The 27,465-nt window shown below is 44.5% G+C and overlaps 1 protein-coding gene across 1 annotated transcript; it reads right to left on the bottom strand.

Moving 5' to 3' along the window:
* Window positions 1-598: 598 nt before the first annotated feature.
* Window positions 599-22,314, bottom strand: FOXO4 (forkhead box O4). The gene is made up of 3 exons (XM_077307447.1): window positions 21,680-22,314; window positions 9,630-10,870; window positions 599-7,441 (listed from the first exon to the last, which is right to left on the bottom strand). Exons 1-2 carry the CDS (start codon window positions 22,139-22,141, stop codon window positions 9,647-9,649), a joined length of 1,686 nt encoding a protein of 561 aa, XP_077163562.1. The 5' UTR covers window positions 22,142-22,314; the 3' UTR covers window positions 599-7,441; window positions 9,630-9,646.
* Window positions 22,315-27,465: the final 5,151 nt, after the last annotated feature.

The raw sequence follows: 27,465 nt of genomic DNA, 5'->3' as shown, positions 1-27,465 counted from the left end.
CACTTAGATCTCAGCCCCAGAATTTCTCACACAAAGATTCACTTGTATAGCATATGAGGCAATCCCTTCTGTTGATGATTGTCTCTCAGTGTTCCATTTAGATTTTTTAAAAACCTTTGCTTTGTGCCTGTCATTGATACAGATTTTGAGGATAGGAAAGTACAGATGGGGGGGGGGAGAGAATAAAGGATCCTGATGACATACTTAGCAATAACCTTTCTGACAGCAAATTATATTGGGCTTATTTCCATGAATGATGTTAGGCAACCACTGACTAAATCAGGTAATCTTCCTGACTGAATTTGCTGTGCAGATGGCACACTTGGGAATCTTCAAAATCTACAGGGCTAGGGGCCTGACTGCAGCACCTCTGGTTGTGTGGAAGACAAGAAAACACAAGAAATAGCCAGGGCATGAGTACGGTGGACTATCACTGAAGCTTTTGGGCAGCTTCAATAAAGCACAATTTAATAGTCACATTTCTAACTGAGCTCTTGCAGATTGTTAGATTTGGGACTAAAACACTGCAGCTCTTGACCAGCAGGTGACACTCTCTCCTTGTAACCGGCTGCCTGTAACCAAATGAAGCTTGGAGGGATTGACTGGTGTCTTCCGTTTATTTTTACTGAACACAACCTCTGTTCTATATAAATCAACCTGCATTGTCATTGGAGGAATGGAATAAAGACAAGTTTACCAGCATTTTGCTGCTCAATGTTATGGTTTTAGTATCAGTTATAGCTCTTTTGCCTTCATGGATGTAAATATAACCAAGATTGTATATATAGTATCTTACATGAAGGGTTTAATACAAAACTTTGTTTTGTTTTAAGCAAAGGCCACAACATAGTAAGAGCCCTACTGGATCAGATCAATGGTCTATCCAGTCCAGCATCCTGTCTCCTACAGGGGCCAGTGAATTCCTCTGGAGGGCCAACCACAGGCCTACTCCTGATGTTGCTCTTGGTTCCAGGATTCAGAGGACAACTGCCTTCAAATGTGGAACTTCCCTTCAGTCCCCATGGCTAACAGCCACTGGCAGACCTATCTTCCATGATTCTATTGAATCCCTTTGTAAAGCGGTCTATGCCTGTGGCTATCACTACATCCTCTGGCAGCAAATTCCACAGTTTAAATACTTGCTGTGTAAGGAAATATTTCCTTTTGTTTGTCCTGAATCTACTGCCCATCAGCTTCATTCAATACCCTTGAGTTTTAATATTTTGGAAGAGGAAGAAAAAGGTATTTGTCAACTCTCTCCACCCCACAATTTTATAAACCTCTATATCTTGTCCTCCCTTAATCATCTCTCTTCTAAATCAAAAAGTTCAAGACTCTTCAGACTTTTCTCATAGGGAAATTTGACATTTCCATTGAGCTACCTACCATAATCCCAAGATCTTTTCCCCTCTCGATCTCGGCAAATTCAGACCATGTTAGCCTATAAGAAGGCCTGTAATTCAGGTTGTTTGTTCTAATGTCCATCACCTGATACTAACCAATACAGGAATTCATTTGCCACACTGTCACCCACTCACCGAATTTATGTAGATCATCCTTGAGCTCTTTAGGCATCCTTGATTTTCACCATCCTGAATACTTTTGTACCATCTACAAACTTAACCATTACACTACTCACCCCTAGTTCCAGATAATTTACAAACAGGTTAAATAGCACTGGCCCAAATACTGATTCCTGTGAGATCCTTCTGATTACCTCCCTCCTTTGTGGCTTGTCCATTTATTGCTACTCTTTTGCTTCCTGCCACTGAACCAATTTTATTCTACAACAGAACCTGTCCTCTTAATCCCTTAACTGCTAAGTTTTCTCAAGAGTCTTTGATGATCTTATTAAAAGCCTTCTAAAATCCTCTGTGGTTGAAAAAATGAAAGGATTTGTGCCAGAATCCAGTTTTCAATGGGCCCGTACTTCCTTTGGATGCACCTAACCCTAACACATCTCTGCTGTTAATAATATCACGACTGCATACAGCATGTCACAGCTAGGCAAGGAAGAAGAGAGCAAGCTGCTTCCTAAGAGTATAGAGCAGCCGCTGAGCTTGGAGGTAGTTAGGAGCAGGCAGTACTGTTGGCAGAAACACACAAGGGCTGCTCCCAAGCCTGCTGGTGGGAGGAATGGAATGGAATGTGCTGGCTGCCTGAGAGAAACTCTCTGTGCTGGAATGCAGCCTGCCCAAGAAGTCATCCAGAGCAGGCAGGGCTGTACTCTCCACAAAACAGGACACAAAGACTGGCCAGAAGTGCAGGCGCCTCCTTGCAGTTGCTGCGTGGCTTTTCCTTCCCTAATTTTATTGGCAAATACAAATTGGGGGGGGGGGGAGAGAACAGGCAACTGAACGTACCATTTTGTCATAACAAACATGAAGTTTGAGCTCACTAAAAATGTATTTGGGAATGGGGAGGGTTGCTTCCAAAACTTCTCTAAGGAATTAAGGACTGCATAAAAAGTCGGAGGAATCATATTCCTGTAAATTTAGCCCTTCTTAAGAGTCCTCCACATTCTTGAGAAGCTCTCCTTCCCATTCTTCTGTGGAAATACAACAACAATGTATAGCTCTATAGGTAATACTTTTCTTCCCCTTTTAATTCCATGATCTACAACTGCTATGCTTCAACAGTATCTTGGCTAGATTTAGTAAAACTGACAGAGACTCAGCACCACTTTTCCAGCTGGGAGCAAGTAAACCAAATGTGATTGGAGACAAACTGTTCCATGCCTCTGGAAAATTGGAACACCTTTTCCCACACACAATGTTAACAACAGTTTAAGGGACAGGGCTCTTTCCCTTTCCAGGCAAAGAAGAGATGCATAGAAGAGATGCATAGGACTAGCAAAAGGACCAGCAGAAGCTTGGAATCAGCTACAGATTTCTTTTTAACCTCTCCATCCATTACAGCCTCCCTCCTCAAAGGATAAGAGATTAATTTAACTCCTCAGCTTTTATACCAACTCACACCTCCAAGAATCAATCTCTCTCACATTAGTTTTTAAAAAACTGAACCTCCATGGTCATACCCAGTGGTCCCCAACCCCCGGTCTGGGGACCGAGACCGGTCCGTGGATCAGTCAGTACCGGGCTGCAGCTCCTCCTCGTCTTCCGCCCCGACTGCTGCCCCAGGGGCTGCCCTGCTACTCTGCCACCAGCTCACCTTTGGTGCTCTCCAGCAGCCGCCATGGCTGGGGCTCCCCCTCAGCGTGGCACTGAGCAGCTGCTGCTGGCAGCACCCCCCAGCAGGCGATGGGAAGTCAGGGGCGGGAAAGAAAGTGGAGCAGGGGCTCAGGCGGCAGCAGCGACGTCCCTCAGCAAAAGACTATCCCCCTCCCAGGCCTCAGTAAAATTGTCAAGTGTTGACCGGTCCCCAGTGATAAAAAGGTTGGGGACCACTGGTCATACCAACCATACTTCTCAGCACCAGACACCGGAAACAAATAGAAAATTGCTTTTCCCCTTCATGCCTGGCTTCTGAGCTTCCCAGCAGCATCTAGAGGCCCATGGGCACAGAGTGTTTGAAAAAGCAAATTACTTTGATGCAACTCATCAAGGTCATTCTTAGTCTCTTGCTAAGGCACAATAATGGTAAGACTAGCAGGAAAACTTCCAACAAATGCACATTTTTACTACATTGCTTGTTTCAGACACTGACCTGTCTCAAAGCTAGCTGTAGCCCTTAGAATAATAGGATACTACTCCCAAACGAGCGCTAATATTTTCCTGAAGTCCTCCAACACTACCAGAGAAAAACTCGACTCTGGACGTAGGTAAAGGAGACTTTTTTCTTTTGCACACCTCAATTTAACATGTCCTATAATTCAGCAGTGGATGTTACAAAACCGAAACCCAACACATAAAGCTAGATGCCTCCCAAAGGACTACATCTCTTTGTCAGCAGATGACTTCAGTTCTTAGTATTAGCACTCTTCTTGCAGACTTGAGGAGGTCCTGACTAGCAGCAGGACATGAAGCATGAACTGCACTGACACAGGCAGAGGATTACAGAGATTTATTTGTCACATTTTGCCCTCTAGCACATTCCACACAGCCTCTCTAGCAAACAGGGATACTGGAAAACCCTGGAAGAGGACAGAGAATCTATGGCTACAGGGGACAAAACTGAAGTTAGCAAGGGCAGCCAAAAAATAACCCTTTGTAGAAAACAAAGTAGGACCTATCCAGATCATCCCTCCTACAATCCCCCAGTTCCAGTGGGGAAGTCTGGAAGAGTATATACACTGCATGAGCTCTACCACCTCCCACAGCACAATCCTAGGAAGTGGATCAGCTCAGGTCACCTGGCTCTAGAAAGAACACCCCCATCCTGAGACATGCATAGAAATTTAACAGGTAAATCCTAGATGCTCCTGAGTCCCAAATACATCCAAAAGACAAACTACCTTGGCAAGAGTCACATGAAGACATATGCTATCAAGAATTGATCCCCTGTGGCCTGCATCTTATTATTCCTCAAAGGCCACCTTCATGCACCAAGATCAGCTCTTGCATGCCAGCTCTATTTTCATTCATAGCCCAAATCAGCAGGGGAAGAAGAAAGGCAGGGGGCCCATTCACAATGCAAATTAGCCAATTCTTAATATGCTTTAATGTTCCTTTGATTTAGAGCAGCAAATACGATGGATATTGTTGATTCCTGCATGTGAGGCACAGATTTCAAGCCCACATCAGACGCTGTGAATATGAAAACAGATGGAGCAGTTACAGAATTAATCAATCCTAATTCAATTCTGTACCTGCAAGCATGCCACTCCTCCCAAGCACACTTCAAAGCACTCACATGCCAGTCTCCTAGCTGGGTTGATCAAATCAAAGCTCTGGCTTACATTATGAAGGGTAGTGAGAACTTCCCTAAGCAGCCCTGTGTCTGGATCAGATTTGTTTTAAAAGGCAGTTCCTGTATTTACCTGAAAAGACAGCCTAATATTTTTTCCAGTCATGCTGGCAAGAAAAAGAATATTGTCTTAAATTCATGTATAAGTTACAGGTATGTACAGTAATTTAAAAAAACCCTGTGTATTAATTTTCTTTTTAAGGGGGGGGTCATCTTCCAGTTAGGATCATCCTCCTTTCTAATAAATATAGCTTTCCAAGCATTTGCCTTGAAAAAAACAAAACTGACATATCACACTTATGCACCTGAAGGCCACAAAACCTCTGCTGGCTTCCTGTTAGACATACTGCTGACTCAGCTCCACTATCTGGCAAGGGACAACTCCACAGGGAGTGTTTCTGCTGGCAAAGTGTGAAAAAGCTTTCTGAGTCAGATCACTGCAGTCCCCACACAAGTACAAAAGGTAATGGTTAAAAAAGGCACCCATAATTTAGCAAGGTCAGGCTACAGCCTAAAGCCTGATACCAGAAACCTGTGCTGTCACTGTTGGGCCTGCCTCCTTTCCTGCACGACATGCTTTCCTATAAGTCAGTCTTTATTATAAAGAGACTTACACAAAACCAGCAATTACTTAACTGCAGGAAGAGAAGGTAAGTGGCGGAGTCCTCCATTAAAGGTTTTTTAGCAATTAACTGTGGGTAGGAAGAGGGGCCTATGCCACTCGCTTCTCTGGACAGCACCTAGCTTTGATTCAGGTCATTGAAACTTCACTATTCCCCAACCTCCAGTAATAATACTGGATTTCCAAGCACTGCAAGGCAAGAAAATCTTGAAGCATCACCCTTCATCAGGTGACCGGGCCTGTTTTAGGAAGGCGCTCATTCATACCCTCTATTTTTGCTGCAGTAAATATTCCAAAGCTGATAAGGAACAAGCAGATCTGCCTCAATGTTTCCCAGGCTCCCAAGAGTCTCTCTCCAGAGTGTGAACTTCAACCTCTAAATCCAAGCTGCTCTCTTTGGCTCATCACCAAAAGCCAATTCAAGTTAAAGCTACAGATCCAGTGGCTGCCATGCCACTAGGCCACTATGTGGAGTTGTGCTGTACCCCAAAGTGACAAGCCTGCTCCACCCCCCTTTCTATAAAGCAGCCAGGGCTCAAGAAGCTTCAGAAGTGACAGCTGTAAGCCGGCTATTATAAGGCTTAACGGATACACTCCCCCTGCCACAAACGCACACTGCCAATCCCTGTAATGCAACTCATTGGCTATCCATGATTAGCTGCAGGGTCCTACTATTCAGGAAAGGCCTCCAAGCCTTGTCTACCCCACATTAACCCCCTCCCCCATGAGCTTCCCCTAATCCCAACTTCAGACCCCTAGACTCATGTACTGTAGTGTTTTGTCTGATAAAGGTATAACGCTGCAAGAAAACAGTCTGTGCTTTTAGCCAATAATCTCATAGGGTTCTCTGTTAAAATATAGTGTCCCCCACACCCAAGGTTTACAAAAGTTTCTAGTTAATCTGCAGCTAACTTTACAGGCTATCTATAATGTACAACTCCTGCACCTGCCCAAGTTCCAAAGAACAAGACTTGCTTGATGCCCCTCTCCCCCCCCCCCAGCTATATACCCAAGAAGGTGCAAAACTGTCTTAATGCAGCTCAGAGAAGCACACCTCCTACTGGTACTGTCTTTGTGGAAAGGAAAGGCACCCAGTATGGAAATACTCATACTGGTTTGAGAGCTACCACAGAAAGCCCTGTCCAGATTATTTTTTAAAAGCCTCCAAAATAGTTCATCTATAGAAAACGCCCTTCTGGATTTTTTTTTTTTTAGGACAAACATGAACATCAGGGCTCTGCTTAAGGCCAGATCCTAGTTTTCCATTTCTTGGCTGCAGCAGGACAGCCAGAAACAAACCCAAGGAGAAGTTTTGGTTTCTTAGCAACAGCTTTTAGCACCTGCTTGTCGGCTTTCAGGCAGTCAGTGTTTTAGGAAAGTACTACCCACGGCTCAGGCAACGTCCTCAACAAGCCCATACCTCAGCTTCCAAATCGTCTGATGGCTAGCACAGTCATGAACAAACTTGACAGCCTTGTTTTTCCCCAGATCACAACTTTCTCTCCCACTCCCATTCCTCCCACCAGAAAAAATGTAACTCAAGTAGCCATGCAATGTGCATATTGCCATCCCACCCATTTTTTTCATCAAGGTACTGAGTCAAAGGATGGTTGAGGCAAAGATCAGGAAAAGGGTGGATGTCAGCACAAAGCAGCTCTCTTCTGACCATCACTGACCCATCTCAGCTGGTGATGCCCCATGAATTCAGAGAATGCTCCTTCAGGGCATGAAGAATCTTTGGCCATGTTTGGAATGCTTCCTTGGCTCCTTGCAGGGAGGCCTGGCTGTCGCTTGGGGGACTTATAGTAGACGCAGGAAGAGATGTGGCACTTAACAGGATCTCCTTCCTGTTGCAGTTAGCTCTTCTTCCCAGCTGGCTTGAAGAGGAGGAAAACCAACTCTTCACATTCCAGACTCTTCTGGGGGGTGTAAAGCTCCAAAACCAGAAGGGCACTGGAGAGAGAAAGAAGCAAATACTTATTTGTCTGCAGGGTACAGATGGCAACACAAGCACACACAGATTCCAAACACACTAAGTCCTAAGGAAATGTTTCTATACATTCAGCATCTCCCTTTAGGCAGAACCACCATTTCTCAAGCTAGAATTTGCCGATCAGACCAGACACATGATCCCTTTGACCTAGGAGCCTGTGTTTACTAACAGATGTTTGTAAGATTCTCCCACACCAGACAAATGTAGGTTAATCTGCCCCCAACAGGGGCTCCATCTTAATCCTCCAGTGTCAGATTGCTTTTAGTCTCAAAACTCAAGGGATTGTGTGCTTTGTAATAAATTACAAGTTTGAAAGCGCAGGCTGTTTTCCCATTCCAGTTTCTGGCTTCAAGTACACCCTACCATAAAATATTCCACAACCTAATTCTGCCCTTGGTCTATCTTCTTGCTCTACTTTCCTCTCCCTCAAGAGACCGGAATGAACTCCCAACTCTACATAGTAATTTCCCAACTAACATTTTACTTTCTTCAGTAACTGGAGCAGGAACAAGTATAAGAATTTGGAAAGAACCTGACATGGTTTCCTGGGTTTCCACTTGAGCAACCAGAAAACAGAATTTAAATTGGGACAGAACCAGGAATGCTTACCCATATTTCCAAAATATCCAGTCATTTAAATCACCCATGGCAAATAATATCCAGGCAACCAGGCAGGGGAAGCTTTATAGAAGCTGACTCATTTTGATACAGGCAAAAATGACAAACAAGGATACACAGGAAGGCAGCCTACTAAACTTTTAGTAGCCTATAAAATGCTGAAGACTTTATCCTAATATTAATTAGACGCTTTCTAGAAAGTGCCTTCCTTCTCAGTAATTCAAATTCCTCTCTCCATTAGAGAGGATGACTGGATATTCCAGAAACTCCTTATATGAAAGAAATTTCCATTAGCCTGCTAGAGCTTGCAAAGGAGGAAACACAGGAAGGAAGATCTCTGGAATAGTCAATTTCATCAAACTAGGCGATTTCTAATGCTGTGTGCAGTGTATTGTACAAGAAGATCCTGCTCCTGACACATTGCCACAGACATATCTTTGCCACAGAACATCCTTGGAGCAAAGACGGGCCTACTGTCCACAAAGGAGAGGGGAAGAAGAGTTTATAGCATGTTTTCAGTCCCTAACCAGGAGGACCTCAGTGACTTGATGTCATATCCACCTCACAGGAAAAGACAAGGTTCTTAAGACAAGCACTGTGCAAGGCCTACTGGAACGAGGAGTACTCTGTAAGGGCAAGTCCAGTGAAAACATGAAGATTACCCACTGCACAGAAAGATTTAAAGCAATGGAAGTTAAGCCTCAATATAAGAAGACACAATCATGTCTAAGAACATTTACACAAGGAGATCTTGAAGGCTATATTTGCTCTTTCTGTTTATCATTCCCATTATAAGAGTCGCCTGTTTACAAATAGTTAATGGGCTGACATGAAACTGGACAGACTTTCACTTGGAGCCAAGACTAAATACTGGGAGAAGCTGGAAGAAGTTTCCAAAAAGACAGCAGTAGGGATGTGGGGGGGGGGGGGGGAGATAATTTGGTGCTTGGGTATATTGGATCCCCAAAAATCTCAGGTCCCGATACCAATTTTTTTCAGATCCAATAGAACAGAAAGTACTTTTTTTAAAGCCAGCCCAACCATGCTGCAGGGAAAGCTGGCCCCAGGATCTGCATGCAGCAGGGAGGTCACTCCCCAAGACAGGCAGACCTGGCCGGGAACCTTCAGCTCATGCATTCTTAGAACCAGGTCCACCAGCCATGCAATTTTATTCTGCTCTTTCTACTCACCTTCACATCCGTGAGAAGAGAAGCTTATATTCCAAGGGAACAGCTCCTCAAAGTTCCCCTGATATAACAATTGCTTGGGCTTGAAAAGTAAATAGGATTAAATCCAAGACTACATAAACAATTTTAAGCCCTATTTATGGCTGGCACAAAAAATGTAATACTGGCTCCTAGACACATACAATGTTTTTTAAAGCCCTGGGCAAAGTAACTTATATTCTGGGTCTTTTCCAAACCTATGACTATCTGAAACAGGAGGAAATGTTGCTTGTATAAAGTTGAGAGAAGCAATAAACTGACTGCAAGCTGGAACTTTAGCCCCAGCTGTGATACCTTCACCTACCTTTTTCAATCCTGAAGTTAACTGGGTACCCAAGTGTGGTTGGAGGCCTGTGAGGTGCTGGGGTAGGTAGGAGCAGAAGGAATGGGTTCAAAATTGAAGTCCAGCCCTTCTCCGTCCATGAGGTCGGTATTGATAATGTAATCCACATCACATTCAAGGTTCTCCATGTACATATCAACATCCAAGTCATTAGGCAGCCTATCCTGATTACCCCCAAAAGGAGTAAGAGTGGTAGCAGAAACAGGTGGCAGGGCACCCAGGTGGACCACCTGGGTGGACTGCGCTGGGCTAGATGCCTTCAAAGTGGACAGGACTGCCGCATTCTGTGGAGCCGTCACCATTGTAAGGGCCGAGGGCAAAGCAGTGGTACCAACCAAATCCAACTGCTGTTCCGAAGGCTTTCTGAGTAGGTTGACCGGGCTCAACTTGCTTTTAGAGGATTGGTCCCCCAGGAGCAGAAAAGTCTGGCTGTTCAACCTTCCTCCACTCTGTGGGAGGATAGGATCTACCTGTGTCATCATCACATCACTAGGAGGTGGTGAGCTGGAGGTCAAGAGGGCTTCCAGTGTCTGTGGACCAGAGAAATGACCACCAGAGCTGTGCAGCGAGATATCAACAGGGTTGAAGAGGGAGCTGCCAAATGATGGTGCCTGAGAAGTTGTGCTCTGGTTCTGCAAGGGGAAACTAGGAGTTCTCTGGGACAGGCTACTCGAAGTATGTTGCTGAGCTGATAGCAAGGACGAATTTGGTGACATCAGGTTTAGGCCATCAATGAGTTCCAGCTCCTCCGTCACAGTAGGTGGAACGTTGCTAGATGCACTGGAGTAGACAAGGGAAGGGAGGAGCTCCTCGTCGGGAAGATCATCCTGCTCAGTCAGGATTGGAGAAAGTCCTAGACTGATGGTGCTGGCATTGGAACTGGTTCGAGGCCGGATACTGGTCCATACATCAGAGTCCTCATTGCTTCTGGCTGAGGGGCTCCCAGGCCACTTGGTGTACTGTGAGCTTGGACTGTCAGCAGGAGGTTCTGAAGCCACCTGCATAGCCGCCTTTTTCTTTGAGGCTTTACCCCGGACTTTTGCCAGTTTGCTGCTGTTGTCCATGGAGGCAGCTCTCCTCCGTGGAGCTTTCCCACTTTTACCACCCTCTGGATTGAGCATCCACCAAGAGCTCTTCCCTGTAGCTTCATTGTGCACTTTAATAAACTTGCTATGCAGAGACAGGTTATGCCGGATGGAGTTCTAAGGGGAAATAATGGAAATAACAGCACATCAGCATCATTCTCATCATCCTTTCATACAATCTACCCCAAAAACAATGTCCCTAAGGAGAAGAATGACACACAGAAGTGCCGGCAAGACTAAATAAATGTTTCTTGGCTATTAGTATGATGAAAAGCTTGTCTGGCTTTCCAGTAAACGACTTATTCAGAAAAGTCTCTCAGTGAGAGCTACTTAAAACATTTGTTCAAGCAGCCTGTACTATTCCTGACTTGAGAATACATTCAGCTGCGGATAGGGATGGATATCCAAAATGAAATAGGCCCAAGATGGTAAACAAAGTAAATACACTGTCTCTTTCTTTTAGTGCATCTCTTGCACCCTTCATCTGTCCACTACTACTAGCTGACCAATTTCCGGTGACAACAGAAGTGATTATACCAATTGGTTACTAAACCTAACTGTGACTTCCATCAGGAGTTTATGAATTTCCAACCCATAATGCTGTTTTAAAACCACTGGGGCAGCCACACCTACCTGGAATTCTTCAGAGAATCTCTCTACAGTACTCACAAGAAAAAAAAATGCAGCACACCACAGACCACTCATGGCTGCTCTTGATTTAGAATGGGAGTCTCATTTACCATCCCAGTGGTTTGCAAACTGTGAGACGCTATACAACCCTGCCCCAGAGGGAATGAGCCAACTCATCAGCCAAGAACACCCTCCTCCCCGCCCCGAAGGAATGGCTGCTGTCTAGTTGCCTAACCACAAGACTTTGGCTCTGCTTACTTCAGTGTGACTTGAAACCAAGAGGTTTGGAACAGCATGTAACTTCCTAGGAATAGTAGTAAGGTTTTGTTTCTGGGCAACAGGCCTGCTCAGCCAGAACCACAATGTGCTAAGCCTTGCGTCAAGAAGCGTCCTTGGCCCAACAGCAGAACTGTTCTGGTACACTGGAGCTCCCAGATGGACCCATCAAGGCTTGATCTCTCTCGTTAAAAGTAAGGCACTTTGCAAGATTTCAGGTTTACAAAAGTAGAAACGATGACATAACAGCACACAGGGAGTGTACGCGCCATACCATAATAACTGTTTTAATCTGGTGCTTGTAGTAGCCTTGGTAGTTTAGTGATTGAACCCCAACTCAGCCGGTTAAAACATCCGACACCTATGTGAAGGCAAAAACCTAATATTTAAAAAAAAGGAGTTCAAGATTTACTCAGCCTCATATCAGTGGCTGTTACTACAAAGAAAGCAAATGATTATTACAGAGCAAGCAAGCATGGGAAAATCCAGAAAAAAAGACCCAGAATAGATGAACTAGCAAAAAGCATGGAGCCATGTAGTTAAGAACATGAATTTGGCCAAATTATATTAAATCCAAATTAAGCATTTACAGTTATTGACAATTTAGCTTGCAATCCAACTGCTCTCATCTGCCCACCTAACGTTTCTGTGTGATTTCAACAGCAATTTCTGCTACACACAGACCAAGACTGTCGAAATAGCATTTTTAAATAAAAGCATACCACAGGGAATTATAAGATTGGTCTGTTGTTACTTAGAAAGCTGAAAAAGTAACCCTGCCTCCCAATCCCCTCTCACAGAAATAGAGGTTTAGGGTAAATATTCTGATATTCCGCAGGTTCTTGGAGATAAAATACAAATCACATAGTCATGTCATTCAAAATATTTTCGGACTGGTTTAAATCCTGATTATCCAACGTTTTCTGGAAAATTAAGAGTCTCCTCTCCAGGAGAAAGACTGAGATTACCAAATAGCCAAATACTTTGCCATAGCATGCGAAGTATGACAAAATTCTGTTATTGGAAATTTGCCTTGAGTAATACTGTCATTTTTTTATAGTTTTAGAATGTTTAAAACGTTTCATTTATAAGTGTTTTTATTGTTGGACATTTGTACATTGCCATGATTTGCTAGATTATGGTTTTGTAAATTGTATGGGTGTTGTAGCGGGCTTGGAACCATATTACAATAAATCTATTTACCCAACCTTTTCCATAGCAGAATAGGTCACAAACCATCTCTGAAAAATGCATGGGCTCATTTTTCAGTGATCCTTCCATGGAAACTGGGCAGCAGAGTCACAAGACAGGCACCTTGGGTGTTCTACTACAGGGGTAGTCAAACTGTGGCCCTCCAGATGTCCATGGACTACTGGAGAATGCTGGCGAATGCTGGCAAGGCTCCTGGGAATTGCAGTCCATGGACATCTGGAGGGCCTCAGTTTGACTACCCCTGTTCTACTACATACCACTGCCATTTCAACATGGTGCATATATGTATCACAGTGCTGCTACTAGGGAAGCCTAGATGAATTCTAATCATTGGCTGAAATGGGACACAGAGGAGAGTCTCAAAATGCAAACAACTCAGGATTTTATGTATCTCCGGCTCCCCCATAAAAAAACTCAGCTTTTTAGTATAGCACACACATGAGAGGGAGAACTTTAAATTTCGTTAATAACCAGGCCTGTAATTAGAGCAACCCGCAGAAGAAGAAAAATCATTGGTAAGATTTGTATGTATTGCCTAAGATCTATTAGACCCTATGGCCAAATCTTCTAAAATACGTTAACAAAGGAATTACTAAAGAAATCATCAAGCCATCCACAAAGCTTCCTCATTAACTTGGTATGGGTGGGAGGAGAGGTGACAGCACTGTTCTTTATGCAACCAATGCACCTGTTTTAAAAATAACCCCCTCTTATTTACATTGTCCCTTTGTTCTTTATCTCAGGGATGCTACTAGAAACACAGTCCTTGATCAAGAGTGAAAGTTACTAGCAATGAACTAATTTCTTTTGTCTCATTTTCACTATAGAGGCATTTTTTACAAGCTTTTAAGAAAATTCAGTGTCAGAAAATGCTTATCAGGTAAATGTCACTGCCTTAACATTGACTCATTCACTCTCAAACCCCTTTCAACATTATACTTTTTCCCTCTTCCCTTCAGATTTCCTGGAAATTCTGCTTTCTGAATAATCGGTTTGCGCTGGAACATCAAGTTCAGTGTTCATTATATCACCATCATCATCAAACAATATAAAGTCAAAGAGGATGATGCACAGTCTACTTGATTGGCCCTCTGGGGTGTCACTCATCCTGAAGATCCATTCAGGTAGAGGATACCCACCACTTCTACCTTCTCCTTCCACTTGAAGAAATAGCATTAGCCGTGTTAGCCCACATCCATTAAGGTAAGCTGGCCAAACGGGGTGGCTGGGAGGGAGGGAGAGGCTGAAGTGCAGGCCAGCCCCAGGGAGGCCAATAGGGCCTCTAAGGATGCCCGTCTGCCTGAGATCCTGGGGGCAGGAGGCTGGGAAATGGCTGCCTGCCAGCAGGACAGGCCCCACAGTGACCTGTAGAGGCTTGGGGAGTCCCACCTGACTTATGGGGGGCCAGGAAGGCCCTGCCAAAGTCCTCCACTGGAGTGACCCTCCCCCAACTAGAAAGGCCCCCAAATGCCCACCCCCTGGCCCAACTGGCTCATCTTGGCCTACACAGGCCTAGGTGTGCCCGCCCGGGCCTGGGGTGACTGGAAAGGCCCCAAAACATTATGCACCACTCCAACCGGGTCTGCACTGAAATGTGCAGGCCTCTCTGAGGCCGCTTTGCACTTTGGCAGCTCCTGGAGAAGTCTGTGTGTGCCAGTGTGCCCCTGATTGGGGCAGCACCGGCATTTTTGGAGCCTCCAAAGCTCATCCCAGGTCACAGCAGCTCTTGGAGAGGCCTCTGCATGCCAGCACAGCCCTGGTCGAGGTGGTGCCTGGCGTTTTTGCAGCCTCCAAGGGCCACCCCAGTGCACACATGCCAGCACAGTTGGGGGGGGAGCTATGAAATAGAGAAGGCAAACAGGTCCCAAACTTTCTGCGAGTGTGATCGCCTGCAACTTCTTTGCCTGCAATCTCCCCATTGGATCGCACTTGCAGTCTGATTTGGGATAGGGGAAGGCTGTCAACACACAGGGCCCATGGTTGCTTGGAGGCGCTACTCCGCACACCCTGACAAGGCGTGGGAAAAGATTCCCTTCCTTTCTCCCTCCTGCTTTCTCTCTCTTTCCCTTTTCTATCTGTCTTCCTTCCTTCACCAGCAGGCTGACAAACTAGCTGGCTGCATGTGGAGGAGTGAGGGGATCAAACCTGGCTCTTGCTATTTGAGTCTGCTAATCTTTACCCACTACACCATGCTGGGTCTCAAGATCAAGCAGGGGGGAGGAGGGCCAGCACCCAAGGATTCACTGCAAGCCTGCGCCCCAGCACTTGGTGCATTTCTGGGTGCACCAGGCTTTGTCCCTAGAGAGAGTCAAGACTCATGGTTCTCTGGGTTCTGCCCCATACATAATCTATCCCAATTAAATGTGCCATCTCTCACCTGGAGTGGTTCTGAAGATGGCTGGTTAATGCCCAGTCAGGGTTCCTTAAACACAAGGAATTGGCACCAAACTGCCCTCATCAGGAGAGGAAATTATGGATTTTTTAAAAAATATTGAATGGTCAGACTTGCTTCAGACAAAACTCACCTTACCTATCAAATTGCAAGATCCTATCACATGCCAATGAAGAAGCTACCAATTTATGTGTCCCTGTCCTAGATTTCCTCCTCCATATTCTGCCTCCCAGTGAAGGTTATGATCTTCCATACCATTCAAACATGTAAATAGGAAGTGTCACCAAGTTAAGTTGGCTGAACAGCTATTGGCTCTATTTCCTACTGTTAATGCCCCCTCCACCATGTCTCCAATAATGCTTCCAAGTATTTCACACAAAAACTGCAGCCCATCAAGTTCAATTCTGCCAAAATCCATTTCCTTCTCCCACAGAATTAAATTGGGTAGGAAGAGAGAAGAAGTGGAAACAAAATTATGCGTTAACCTAACTGGAGCCATACAGAAAACACTAAAAGACAGACTGGTGGGGACAACAGGGGTAACATAGAACTGCATGAATATCCTTAGAACGGATCTCTTGGGGCACAACACAGCTGCAGGGCAATTTGGCACATGCTCTGCAGGAGAAACAGTATTCATAAACTGGCAAGAATAACAGTAAGGTTTTCCAAGATAACCTGGGTTACAAAGAGCAATCAATACACTGTGTCAGGAAAGAGCAGGAAAGTGCCCTCTGGGACTCTGAACCCACATGGTTCTGTGGTGGGGCATGTTTGTCCTGCTCTGTTCTTGCTCACTTAAACACACCCTGTTTTTAATCTGTGACAAGGCTGACAACACCTCAAGAAGGTGTTCTCTATGGGCCCCCAAGCAAGGATCCTTATCAGTTCTTGAGCAACTGACTTATTCCTTTTTCTTTCTACCTGTCATCTTCACTGGCCACTCACATTCGCTATCAACATCAACCCATAATCCCTTTTTGGCTTCCTTTGCAAAGCCATACCAGTGTTTTCTGAAGCACATATACTTGCAAGAAATAAAAGAGTTACATATTCTACCCTTTCCACTGCCAGTTTCCTGCTCATACCTCATTCCATCCACCTAGCTGACCTATGCCAAGCAAAAAATTTAGTAAGTCACGAACATCAAACAATCATGCAAAAACTATAAAAGAGGTTTTGAAATCAGAAACAAGTATTATTATAGCAATAGACTTTTCCAGGATACTCCAACTCCTTCTAGACATGTATAAAGCAGGAAGAAGCACAAAGCACAAATTAGCACTGTAATATTCATTCCCTTTGTTCTCCAAGTATGACTAATCTTTCAAAATCATCTTGCTGCACCATTACTTTTGGGGGATAATATATTCATGCAACATTCCCCAAAAGAACTGGCTAATTTTTTTAATTACAGCAAACCAAAGCTAAAGCAAACACAAAGTTAGCCTTTGGCAATTCTCAAAAGCACTCCCCCTGGTACTACTAGGATGAATTCAAACAAAAGAGAAGTCAAAATTACAAAAAGATATCTAACAAAGGCCTAGTCTTTCATGGAGGAAATAAGTATAGCTTCTTCTTGAAAGCCACACCTTTCCTTCCCATTTCAGAGTGCTGTCTGGAGGGCCTTCCTCTTCCACAATATCCACTTGGATGACCAATAAATCAGAGAGCTGCAAACATGAAAATGCTATAATTCCCTCCTTACCCCAAATAAAACTGGGCTCACTCTAGTTTTAAGCTGAGTTTACCCTGTGAATGTTCAGCTCCAAGGGGCAGAAACTAGGATAGCATGCTGCAAAAAACTACAGGAGCACAGCACTGGAGCATAGCTGTGCTCATTCCGCAGATTCCTGTATGCAGATTGGATATTTGGGGGACAATTTCACATCCTAAGCACTTTTCTTTTTAAATGTGTTAAAAAACCACACACTCATGGTATGGATATTCCAAAGGATCTTTACTGCTTCCACCTAACAGATACAAAGCACATTAACCTGCACCCAGTTAGCAAGGCCAGCAAAATTTAAACTTTTATTCATAAAGCATCAACAGGATCATTACACAGCAGCTTACAGACATCCACACTGAAGCCAACCTTGAATGTCTCTTTTTTTACATCCTGGTTAATTCCTAACATCTACACTACAAAGAAAAGAGACAAGTCACAAAGCCAATATCTAGTAACATTTAAATGTCCAGATTAACTTGTATCTACAGAATACTTCTCTGAAATATAGCAAAAGAATAGTAAAATGTAATTTTAATGATGGATATCTACATTGCTATTCCTCATGTGCTAAATGTCATAGCGCACATATGAGTCTTTCAATTGCATGCCTGAAACCTGTATGGGAGAAGTTTGCAGAAGGCACTGCTTGCTCTTGATCAAAACAGTCTCCATTGCCAAGCTATGCATTTCAGCTTCATCTTCTGCAGGACTTCGCCTTTAATGATCTGTCCATACAAAACATATGTCTTTTAGTTACTGCAAAGCAAAAAAACTGTTCCCTAGACACAAGTGAGTGTTTCAAAGAAATGGTTGACACTTCAACGCTATGTACCTTGATTCGAGAAATATAAGCAAATGAAGAAATTAAAGGAACAATAGTGTGTGGGGAAGTAGAGACCACGAGCCTGTATGCAGGAATTGGGGTTAAAGATCCTGCTAAACTGGGAAGCTCACATGGTTTCTGGCAAACCTCAGCTCCTCAGATTAACCTACATGTTAAGGATAAATAGAGCTATTGTAATCTTGGGATTATGAACCATATTTTGCAAGCTCACATTTATGACAACAAAAAAATATTACCGTAGGCACTTAAGAGAGGGCAGGAAAGGGGACCAACATCCACACTTAGCTAAGTGGTAGCCACTAAAAAATGGGTAGACTTTTGAAGACACTATCTGTCCTGTGTAGAAGATGGCAAAGGCAACAGGGAAAGTGGCTTTTTCTTTAACTACACGTTTGCAAACTGTGGACAATCACACAGGTGGTGCTATTCCGGGATTCAGACTAGGCATGGGTGTGGGGAGAAGAATGCTCTCATCTGAAATCACTAGATGAGCCATTTAACATTGGCATTTCCCTTTTTGGGAACAAACAAGGCTCATATTTTAAAATAAAGAGAGTCTTCTTTCCAAGTGCCTTTTCAGAGTGAGCTTCCTCAAGGGAGGGCAGACGTATTCTCTCACTGTCCAAAGCTCCCTTTCTGAAGGAAGAGCTGTGTGAGCCAGGAATGTATGCTATGAAGGAGTTATTTATACCAAGCATCAGCACAGCTGGGTGACAAAGAACTGAAGCCCAGTACTGAAATCCATTCAAATGACACTTGGCCTTGCACAGCAGCCTGGCCTAGAGCCTCTGATTGGGTTCCTGCCTTTCCAGGAAATCTGCAAGAACATTTACAAAGGGGGCAGGGAGTGGCCTTTCTTGGAAGTGCTGAAACAAAGTGAACTGAAGGGCCAAGCACAAGAGACAACATACATACACCCCCTCCCCATTCTGGATACCATTTATTAGAGAGGGGAGGGGATCAGTCAGCTGTAATCACTCTCCTCCCAGTTTCTATAAATCAGTGTGTTTTTAACCTGTGTGTTGATACTTTCAGGTGAGCTTCCCACCCCCAACAGTTTTTGAGGAGCTGCAGCTACTGCACATGCAACCAAACATGGGTGCCATACCACTTGTCTTTCATTGTATATGCACACCTCAGCCTCAGAACAGCACAATGAGGTCAATCAGGAGTGGAGAGGATTCCTGTTCTAGTGCAGGCAAGTTCAGATTCCACCCATCCCCCAAACCCTCCCTTGCCTTCTATCTACTCCTGCTGCCTAGCACAGCCAGGTGCGTTGCCACAACCCACAGTTCATTTCTCCATCACACATATGTGCTTGCTGCACAGTCCCCTTCCTTACATTAGGACATTATTTGCTTTCTCTCTTTCCCCTTCACTGAACTCTACAACTGTTGCTACTCTTGTCAGTAAAACCTTCATTGTTCCTGAATGTGCTTCCTGAATGTAAGCTGCTTCCCACCCAATTATCTTGCTTTATTTCCCCTTCCTCAGCCCAGCCAAGTTCCACACCCACCAATCAAAACCCCAACATTCTGCAAATCTACTTGTAGAGTGAAATGTCCCTAACTTACAAAATACATCTTTGAGAGGGCACTCCATAGAGCAGTGGTCCCCAACCCCCGGTCCGGGGACCGGTACCGGTCCGTAGCTCAGTTGGTACCGGGCCATGGCTCCTTCTCGTCCTCCTCCCCGGCTGCTGCCTCAGGGGCTGCCCTGACACACTGCCGCCGGCTCACTTTTGATGCTCTCCAGCAGCCGCATGGCTGGAGCTCCCCCTCGGCATGGCACTGCGCAGCTGCTGCTAGCAGCACCCCCCCCAGCAGGTGGCGGGAAGTCAGGGGCGCCGGCGGGAAAGCAAGTGGAGCAGGGGCTCAGGCGGCGACATCCCTCGGCAAAAGACTACCCCCCCCCCCGCTGGGCCTCAGTAAAATTGTCAAGCGTTGACCGGTCCCCAGTGATAAAAAGGTTGGGGACCACTGCCATAGAGTCAAAAAGCAATGAATAGTTAGAGGTGATAGAGGGAAAGAGGGGAAGGAGAAATGTAAGGCAAGGGTGCACTTCTGCAGTAGGGAGACACCTGCCTGTCCTGGCTTGTTCTTCACTATGGTATACTTTCTGCTATGCCTCAACCTGTCTTCAACTGTCCACTGTTACTAGATCTGGCACTGTTACTGGTGAGGTCATAACTCTGGCTCCTCCTGTTTTCATCACATGTCCAAGGTCACAGTTTCCTTTTTAGTAATCTGCTTGTAAATGAATCCAATGCTGCTTCCTGGGGGCTGTCAGACTATTCAGAGAAAATCTGATTACTACAGAACATACAGCTGGAAAATCCCTAATGTAAAATTTAAATGTTCAGAAGCTATCAACTTTTAAGGCATCAGTAAGGAAAGGGTTACTATTATCAAACTTACAGACATATGAGATTTTCTGAATCTTGGAGAAAACCATTCTTTTTCACTGTTTCAAGCAATGATGGGCAAAAGTATTTCCTAAACTTGCACAGCTCACAGATGCAGGAGTGTTATGGTCTCCAATTTTTTGCCCTTGGTAACGAATTGTACTATACAGAGAACCAGGACAAGGAGATAACATTGAGGGAAAGGAGGTTGAAGCAACACACATACAGAGAAACTCCTCGTAAAAAGCTATAGTCACAGGGTCTGCAGAAAAGAGAGATGTGGAGATTTCTACTCAATTACACTTGCTTCATGCTGTGGGCACAAGCATTAAGGTCGAGCAACTGTAGCATCCCTACCAAGCACAGGGGTTTAGTGCCAAGCACTCATTGATGCCCAATAACCCAAGGATAGCTGACAGGGTAACCAAGACAGAACTTGTTTGGTATTCTCTTCTAGTCTCCCTTAAGTGCATCACCACTCTTCAAAATCTAAGCTACCAGTACTTTCTCTCTGACTAAAGAGACCTTTCTAATCAAAAGTGTTTTATATTTATATATTAGAAACGACAATTATTTAGCAGTGAAAAAGAGTTCTATTTCAATGGTGGCTTGAATTAAGTCCCATTGGCTGTACAGTAACTACAGTAGTTAACTCAGTACCTACTGATAAGTCACACCCCATGACCCAGAAACCTTGCAGCCTAGTTCCAGATATGGAACAGGGTTGTGGTTTCTCAGAGCTGAAGCCCAGACACTTTTTCTTAAAAGCCATTTTCCAAATAACAACCAGACACTAAAAAGGTGGTTCCTTTGGTGGATTCTAAGCAATCCCAATCGCCAAAATCCACCTCCAAGCTGCCAGATGCAATAACGATGCCATTACATCATCCTTTGTAGACACAACTCCTGTCTTTTTAGTGACATCAACAGGTACTCTCCTCTCCCAGTTCCTGCAGCTCTGACTGAACACACTTCACTAATTGAACTTGATTGCATGCAATTTCTAAAAGCAAAAGGGCAATACATTTACTGTGAACGTCACAAGGCAGCAAATGATTTCAAGGGGCAGGGAAAAGAGGGGAAAGAGACTGCTGGCAAAAGGCCTGGAAGAAGCCTCATCTGCAAGTGGTTCACAGTGAGATGCCTAGAGCAACTCTTGTCGGCCGCACAGACAGGAAAGGAAAGAGGAAGGGGGAAAGACGTAAAAACCCTACTACTGTAGCCCGGTAAGGACGGATCAGGACGTCCTCGGGTCGAATCTCGTCTTTTAATGAGCGGCCTTAGGCAACTCTCGTAAGCAGCCGCAGAAAGGGCGAACGGGAAGCGACACCACCACCACCGGTCTACCTCACAAGGCTGACGTGCCTAGAGAGCGCAGGATCAGGTTTCACTCGTGCCATGAGCGCTCTCCCCTTTCCCCGCCTTCCGGGCCTCACCTTCCACCCGGCGGAGCTGTTGCTGTCTCCTTTGTCGCGAAAATAAGGCACGGAACGGACCATCCACTCGTAGATCTGCGCCAGGGTGAGCCGCTTATCCGGGGCGCTCTCGATGGCCTGGCTGATTAAGTCGGCGTACGACTGGCTCCCCCAGGCATTGCGACGCGCCCCGCCGCTGCTGCTCCCGCTGCCGCCGCTCTTCCGCGCTCCGACGCCGCCGGGGCCTCCCGCCGTGGACGTGGCCGCCGCCGCTGTGGTGACTCCGCCGCTGCCAGGCTCCTCGGGGCTCCCTAGCCCGCTCGCGGATCCTACCCCGCCGCCGGGTTCTGGGTCGGCTTCGGCCGGCGGCCCTGCCAGCTCCGGCCGCGGTAGAGGCCATGTGCAAGAGCGCGGGCGGCTCTGCGGAGGGAACTCGGGGTCCAAGGCCGCCTCCGCCGAAGGGCTCCCAGACGCCTCTGCCATGGCGCCCCTCCCGCTCTCGCGCTCCCTCAGCGCCGCCACATCACCTCCGTCTCCTCAGAGCCACCGAGCGCTCGCGGACGGACTAGCGCGCAGGCGCCGCGCACTCCCCCTCCTCTTCCTCCGAAGGAGGTATAGCCCAGTCCCCCTCGGCCGCACCGAACCTTCCCCCCCACCCGCTGCGATTAATGGCACCGTCCGCCTCTCTTTTCTCTTCCGAGGCTCGACGCCTGGCCTTGGCGCGCGCGCGCTCTCGCTCGCTTTCTCCGTCTCTTCGCCTCACCCCCCCCCCCCCCCAGCCTCGCTCCCGCCTCTTTGCCGGAACAAGCCTCACCAACCAGAGCTGCCAGCCGCGCGGCAACACTGTGTTTACGGACTTTGGGAGAGGTCTACGCTTGCGCACTGCGGTGCATCTTGGGAGATGTGGTCTCACGAATAGGCTGCGTGGAGAGAGACGCTCGAGAGGACTCGATCTCCCACAGAATAGCGCAACTCAGCTCAAGAATGCCGTGCTAGTTGGAAAAACTGCAAGTCCCAGAGAGCGTTGCGGTAGCTTCTCCCTTATTCTTCCTCCGGCCTTACATAATCTGCTTGCTTGAAAACAAACCTTCTGTGTCTGAGGAAAGCTCAGGCCTTGAATAAATCTTTGTTGGTCTTAAAGGTGCTACTGGACTCTAATTTTATTGTGTTTCTGTGCCGTAGTGGGCGACGCGGCTCTTCCACCTGTCGGCTATACTATTCCCAAGACTCTGCGCCCTCCCAGCTTCACGTACTATATGTTTCCTAACCATCAAATGTCGCATCTAAATTTTGAACGGCATTCCTCACAGGCAATATATTTTAGTGATCAAAGATCACTCACAATTCCGTGTGGCAATTGTGAAAACGAGAGGCGGCCTATAACTTAACTGAAATAAAATAAATTTTCCAGATTGTGACCTGTTGTGACCACTTTTTTTTGCCATGCAGCTACAAGTCTCAACCAGAATCCGGTGCCCTCTAGTCCTGAGAAGCAACAGGGACATCATTGGAGAGTCCTTCAAAAATGTTCGTTTGCCTCTTCTCATCCCTGAATAATCCCCCCCCCAAAAAAAATCACCCTAAAACGGACAAAACAAATGTACTGGATTGTCATGTAAATATATAATTTTACTTAATATCATTTAGAACTCTAATTCCCTGTAATCAGGGAAGCTACAACTGCATCTTGAAAATTCACACAACTCTCCATTCCTATCAACAAATACATCCACAATTGTATCACATGTGTAACAAACTCAGATGTTTCAATAAACCTTTCAGACAAAACATATAGCTGAGCCATAGCAGCTAGCTGGCAACTCTGGATGAGAACAGCTAAAATGTTTCCTGCATATTCCAATTTAAGTCACTGTTCTGCCCCCACACTGTGATGTGAGCACTACTGCAGCACAGAAACCCCAATATTGAGCATGCATTATAATTAATGTAGTGTTTTTAATTCTAATTACAAATACAGGAAATGCCACAATTGGTTTTTAAATATCACTTATGAAAATAGCCAGAACAGTTGCTCCCAAAACTCTCCATTTTTTTTCTTTAGTATTCACATATGCTGCCACCTTCTGAGATGCAACCAACAGTGCAGCTTCTTAGCCACACATTTTATGGCCAAACCCTTTTTCATTTAAAATCCAAAGCATCCAGCTGCAGCTGTTTCAATAGCTAAATTATCCATATAGTGCAACATTCAACAGGCAAGTGTAGTCTGAAAACAGAACACAGGGTAGAAACCACACCTGACGAAGTTGCTAGCATCAATAAATTTGATAACTCACATTTTCATTCTGAGAATAAGATGTGATAACTACAAATTTGAACTTGTGGCATCTGAAACTGTAATAAATGCAATGTTTGGATGAGACTGCACTAACTGAAAATAGAATTACATAAATTTTTTCAGTCAAACCACAGCTGACATAGTGACCCTAGTTTGAATTCAGTGGTACTTTTAAAACTAACAAAGTTTTATTGCAACGATGCAAGCAACTGAAAGAGGAGTGTAAAAAGGGCAAAAGATTTATGCGATCTGAAGAGAAACCAAAAATAACAGACTGGATTGAAAAGCTGGGAGAACTGACCAAAATGGCAAAGCTTACCAATCTAGTTAATGGTAAACCAGCAGAAGAATTCGAAGAACATTGGGGGTACTTCTCACAATATCTAGCTAGATAGATATATATGTATTAATAAGTATTAACTAGTAGGGTAAACTGACTTGTCATGGAATTATAATCTTTTGTTCTTTTTTCTTTGTTATTTCTTTTCTAAAACTTAATAAAGGCTGGAGCTATCCAGCATTTAAAAAAAATGAAAGAGGAGTGTACTAGAGTCAACACCAGAAGCCTCTTTGCTCAGGTGAAACAAGTTCGGAGCACCTTCACTGCTCATAAAGTGACCATCAAAGACAAGAATGGAAAATATACTTGACTGACCAAGCCAACATCAAGGATCGATGATGACAATATGCAGAAGAATTATATGCAAACACCAAGGTACCTCAGTCACCAGCCAAAAACACCTGACACTTATTAGAACCGCCTATACTGGAAGAAGTGATCTGGCCTCTGAAACAGCTCCCAAATAATAAGGCTCCTGGCATAGATACCATTCCAGTGGAACTACTCGGATCTGTTCCACCAGCAGCAATCACAGCATTATGCCAAACTAGCACATGGCCAATAGACTGGGAAAAGTCCATTTTTATCCCATTAGTAAAGAAAGGTGATGCTCGCATCTGCTCAAACCATCGAACTACAGCCCTGATCTCCCAATGTGAGTAAAATCTTATTGAAGATCATTCAGAACTGTCTCAAATCAACCATTGATGCTCAGCTACCGGATGTCCAGGCTGGTTTTCGACATGGTCGAGGCACTAGAGACCACATTGCAGATTTGCACTGATTCTTGAAAAAAAAAACTTGACTATCAAAAGGCCATCTATATTTTACTGATTATTCTAAAGTGTTTGACTGTGTTGATCACAAGAAGCTATGGGATGCCTTACATTAATTGGGAGTGTCATCCCACTCAATCCACCTCGTCAGTTCATTGTACACCAACTACGAGGTCGTGGTACGAACAATATACGGGGATACTGATTGGTTCAAGGTCAGCCAAAGACTGAGGCAAGGGTGTATCTTATCACCATTTCTTTTTAACCTTTATGCAAAGGTAATTATGCGGAAGCTTAATCTGGAAGAATCTATGATCGAAGTCAAAACTGGAGGTTGTAACATCAATAATCTCTGCTATGCAGATGATACAACACTCCTTGCGGAATTGGAGCATGATCTGAAGACCTTGATAAAGAGACTAAAATAAGAAAGTGAAAAGATAGGACTATATTTATAAATATCAAAAAACCCGAAGAGTTTAAAGGGGGCACAGTGTAGGAAATAAGTGTCACAACTGGAGATTGATGGGTAGATGTATCCTTAATTGTGAAATGCTGACAGTAATTAACTGAGACCCACCATTACATTCCATCCATCTTCTCTCAAGCATGGAGGAGTCTTTACAACATCTTCTTCTTTGAAGTGGAACAATGAACTATGCAGACTTTGAAGTGCAATGGTTGACTGTGCATCCCACTGTCACGATGGTAGTTTATAGTATGAGGAAGAGTGCTCGCACTCGAAAGCTCACACCTTAATACATCTTTCTTCGTCTTAAAGGTGCTACTGGACTCTGATTTTGTTGTGCGTTCTACAGCTAAGGATGCAGCTGTGCTTCAACACAGCTACCAAAATGAATCTATCTTTATGGCGACCCTATAGAGTTTTCAAAGCAAGTGAGATTTTGAGGGGGCTCACCCATTGCTTGCCTCTGCATTACTACCCTGGGGTTCCTTGTTGGTCTATCCAAATACTAACCAGTGCCAAACTTGCTTCACTTCCAATATTTGACAAAATTGGGCAAATGTCTATTGTAGAAAATGCTAACTCTCCAACAACCACTTAAGGCCCACTGTGAATCCTACAGCTTATTTTTATATGCAATAACCATAATCAGGCAGGGAAGAACACAGAGAAAACACATGAGTCAATAACATCAGTTTTTCCTTTGAATAAAAATACACATAATGATATGCCCTCTACAATTTTTTTAATGAGCCAATTTTCCTTTAATGAGTTGTTCCTATTACCTGTGAGATGTATAATGGTTAGTCTGTGAGCTGTGAAAGTTAGATTAGACATTTTGGAACAATTCCCATAGCTAAAAAACATAATGCTGAACACTCAGGGCAGCAGACAAGCAGAATTCCAGACACCTTTTGAGTTTTAGATGAGTTTTTAAAGCTACATTTTAGAGGTTACAAAACCAATTACCCATTCCAAATAGTACAGAACACATTAATAGTGCTAAATAACCTAGGAATGGGAGCAAACTCTCCTCCTATCCTTGCAACACACTGAATAGTGATATTATATCTTTAAAAAAAACATAGGTGGCTTACAAGTGTAACCTTTTAGCAGTAAAAGAATATTAACACACCTAACATTAATGTGGAAAGATCAGTTCTAGAATAGGATAAACAGCAGCAAATATAAATCACATATAGCCATAAAACGAAATTGGGCATCTGGACCAACAAAATTTTATTCAAGGTACAATCTTTCCACCAGTTGGGACAGTATCTTAAATAGGAACCTTGTGGCTTTTGCTGCAGTATAAACTTTCATGGACTAGAGTCCACATTGTCACATCACAATTCCCTTAATCATGTTTATTCATACAATAAAATGCTTTGATTCAAATGGGTAGCCGTGTTGGTCTGAAGTAGAATAAAATCAGAGCTTACGCCCTGAATAAATCTTTGTTGGTCTTAAAGGTGCTACTGGACTCTAATAAAATGCTTGTTATTCTTCTAAGTGCTACAAGACTCCTGTTTGTTTGGCCACAGCATACTAACAGTACAATCCTACAATTTATTGTCGACTGTTCTATAAGGCACCATGCCATCTGGAATAATATTTTTAAAACACATGAAACCAGCAGGTCCACTAACAAGGTAAAATCAGAAGCCTTTAAAAGCCGCTGGTATATGTAGATACACGAATAATGAAAGCCGATTTTCTAAAAACTAACAAACACACACAAAGTTCAACTCAGCATCGTCTTGAGCCACTTCCCTCTTCCACAGAAATCTCTTTAATACCCTCTTCCTGCATTGCAAGGTACAAAACCGCGGATTCTTTCGTTCAATCATTCAGAAGCTCAACAGAAGAATCACCCCCGCTCTCCTACAAATCACCGAGAAACAAGATTACGCACGCGCAGCAAAA

This window comes from Paroedura picta, chromosome 13 (genome assembly GCF_049243985.1).
Source record: "Paroedura picta isolate Pp20150507F chromosome 13, Ppicta_v3.0, whole genome shotgun sequence".
Classification (NCBI taxonomy): Eukaryota; Metazoa; Chordata; class Lepidosauria; order Squamata; family Gekkonidae; genus Paroedura; species Paroedura picta.
The sequence above is the reverse complement of the archived record's forward strand: the minus strand, read 5'-3'. Positions and strand labels throughout refer to the sequence as shown.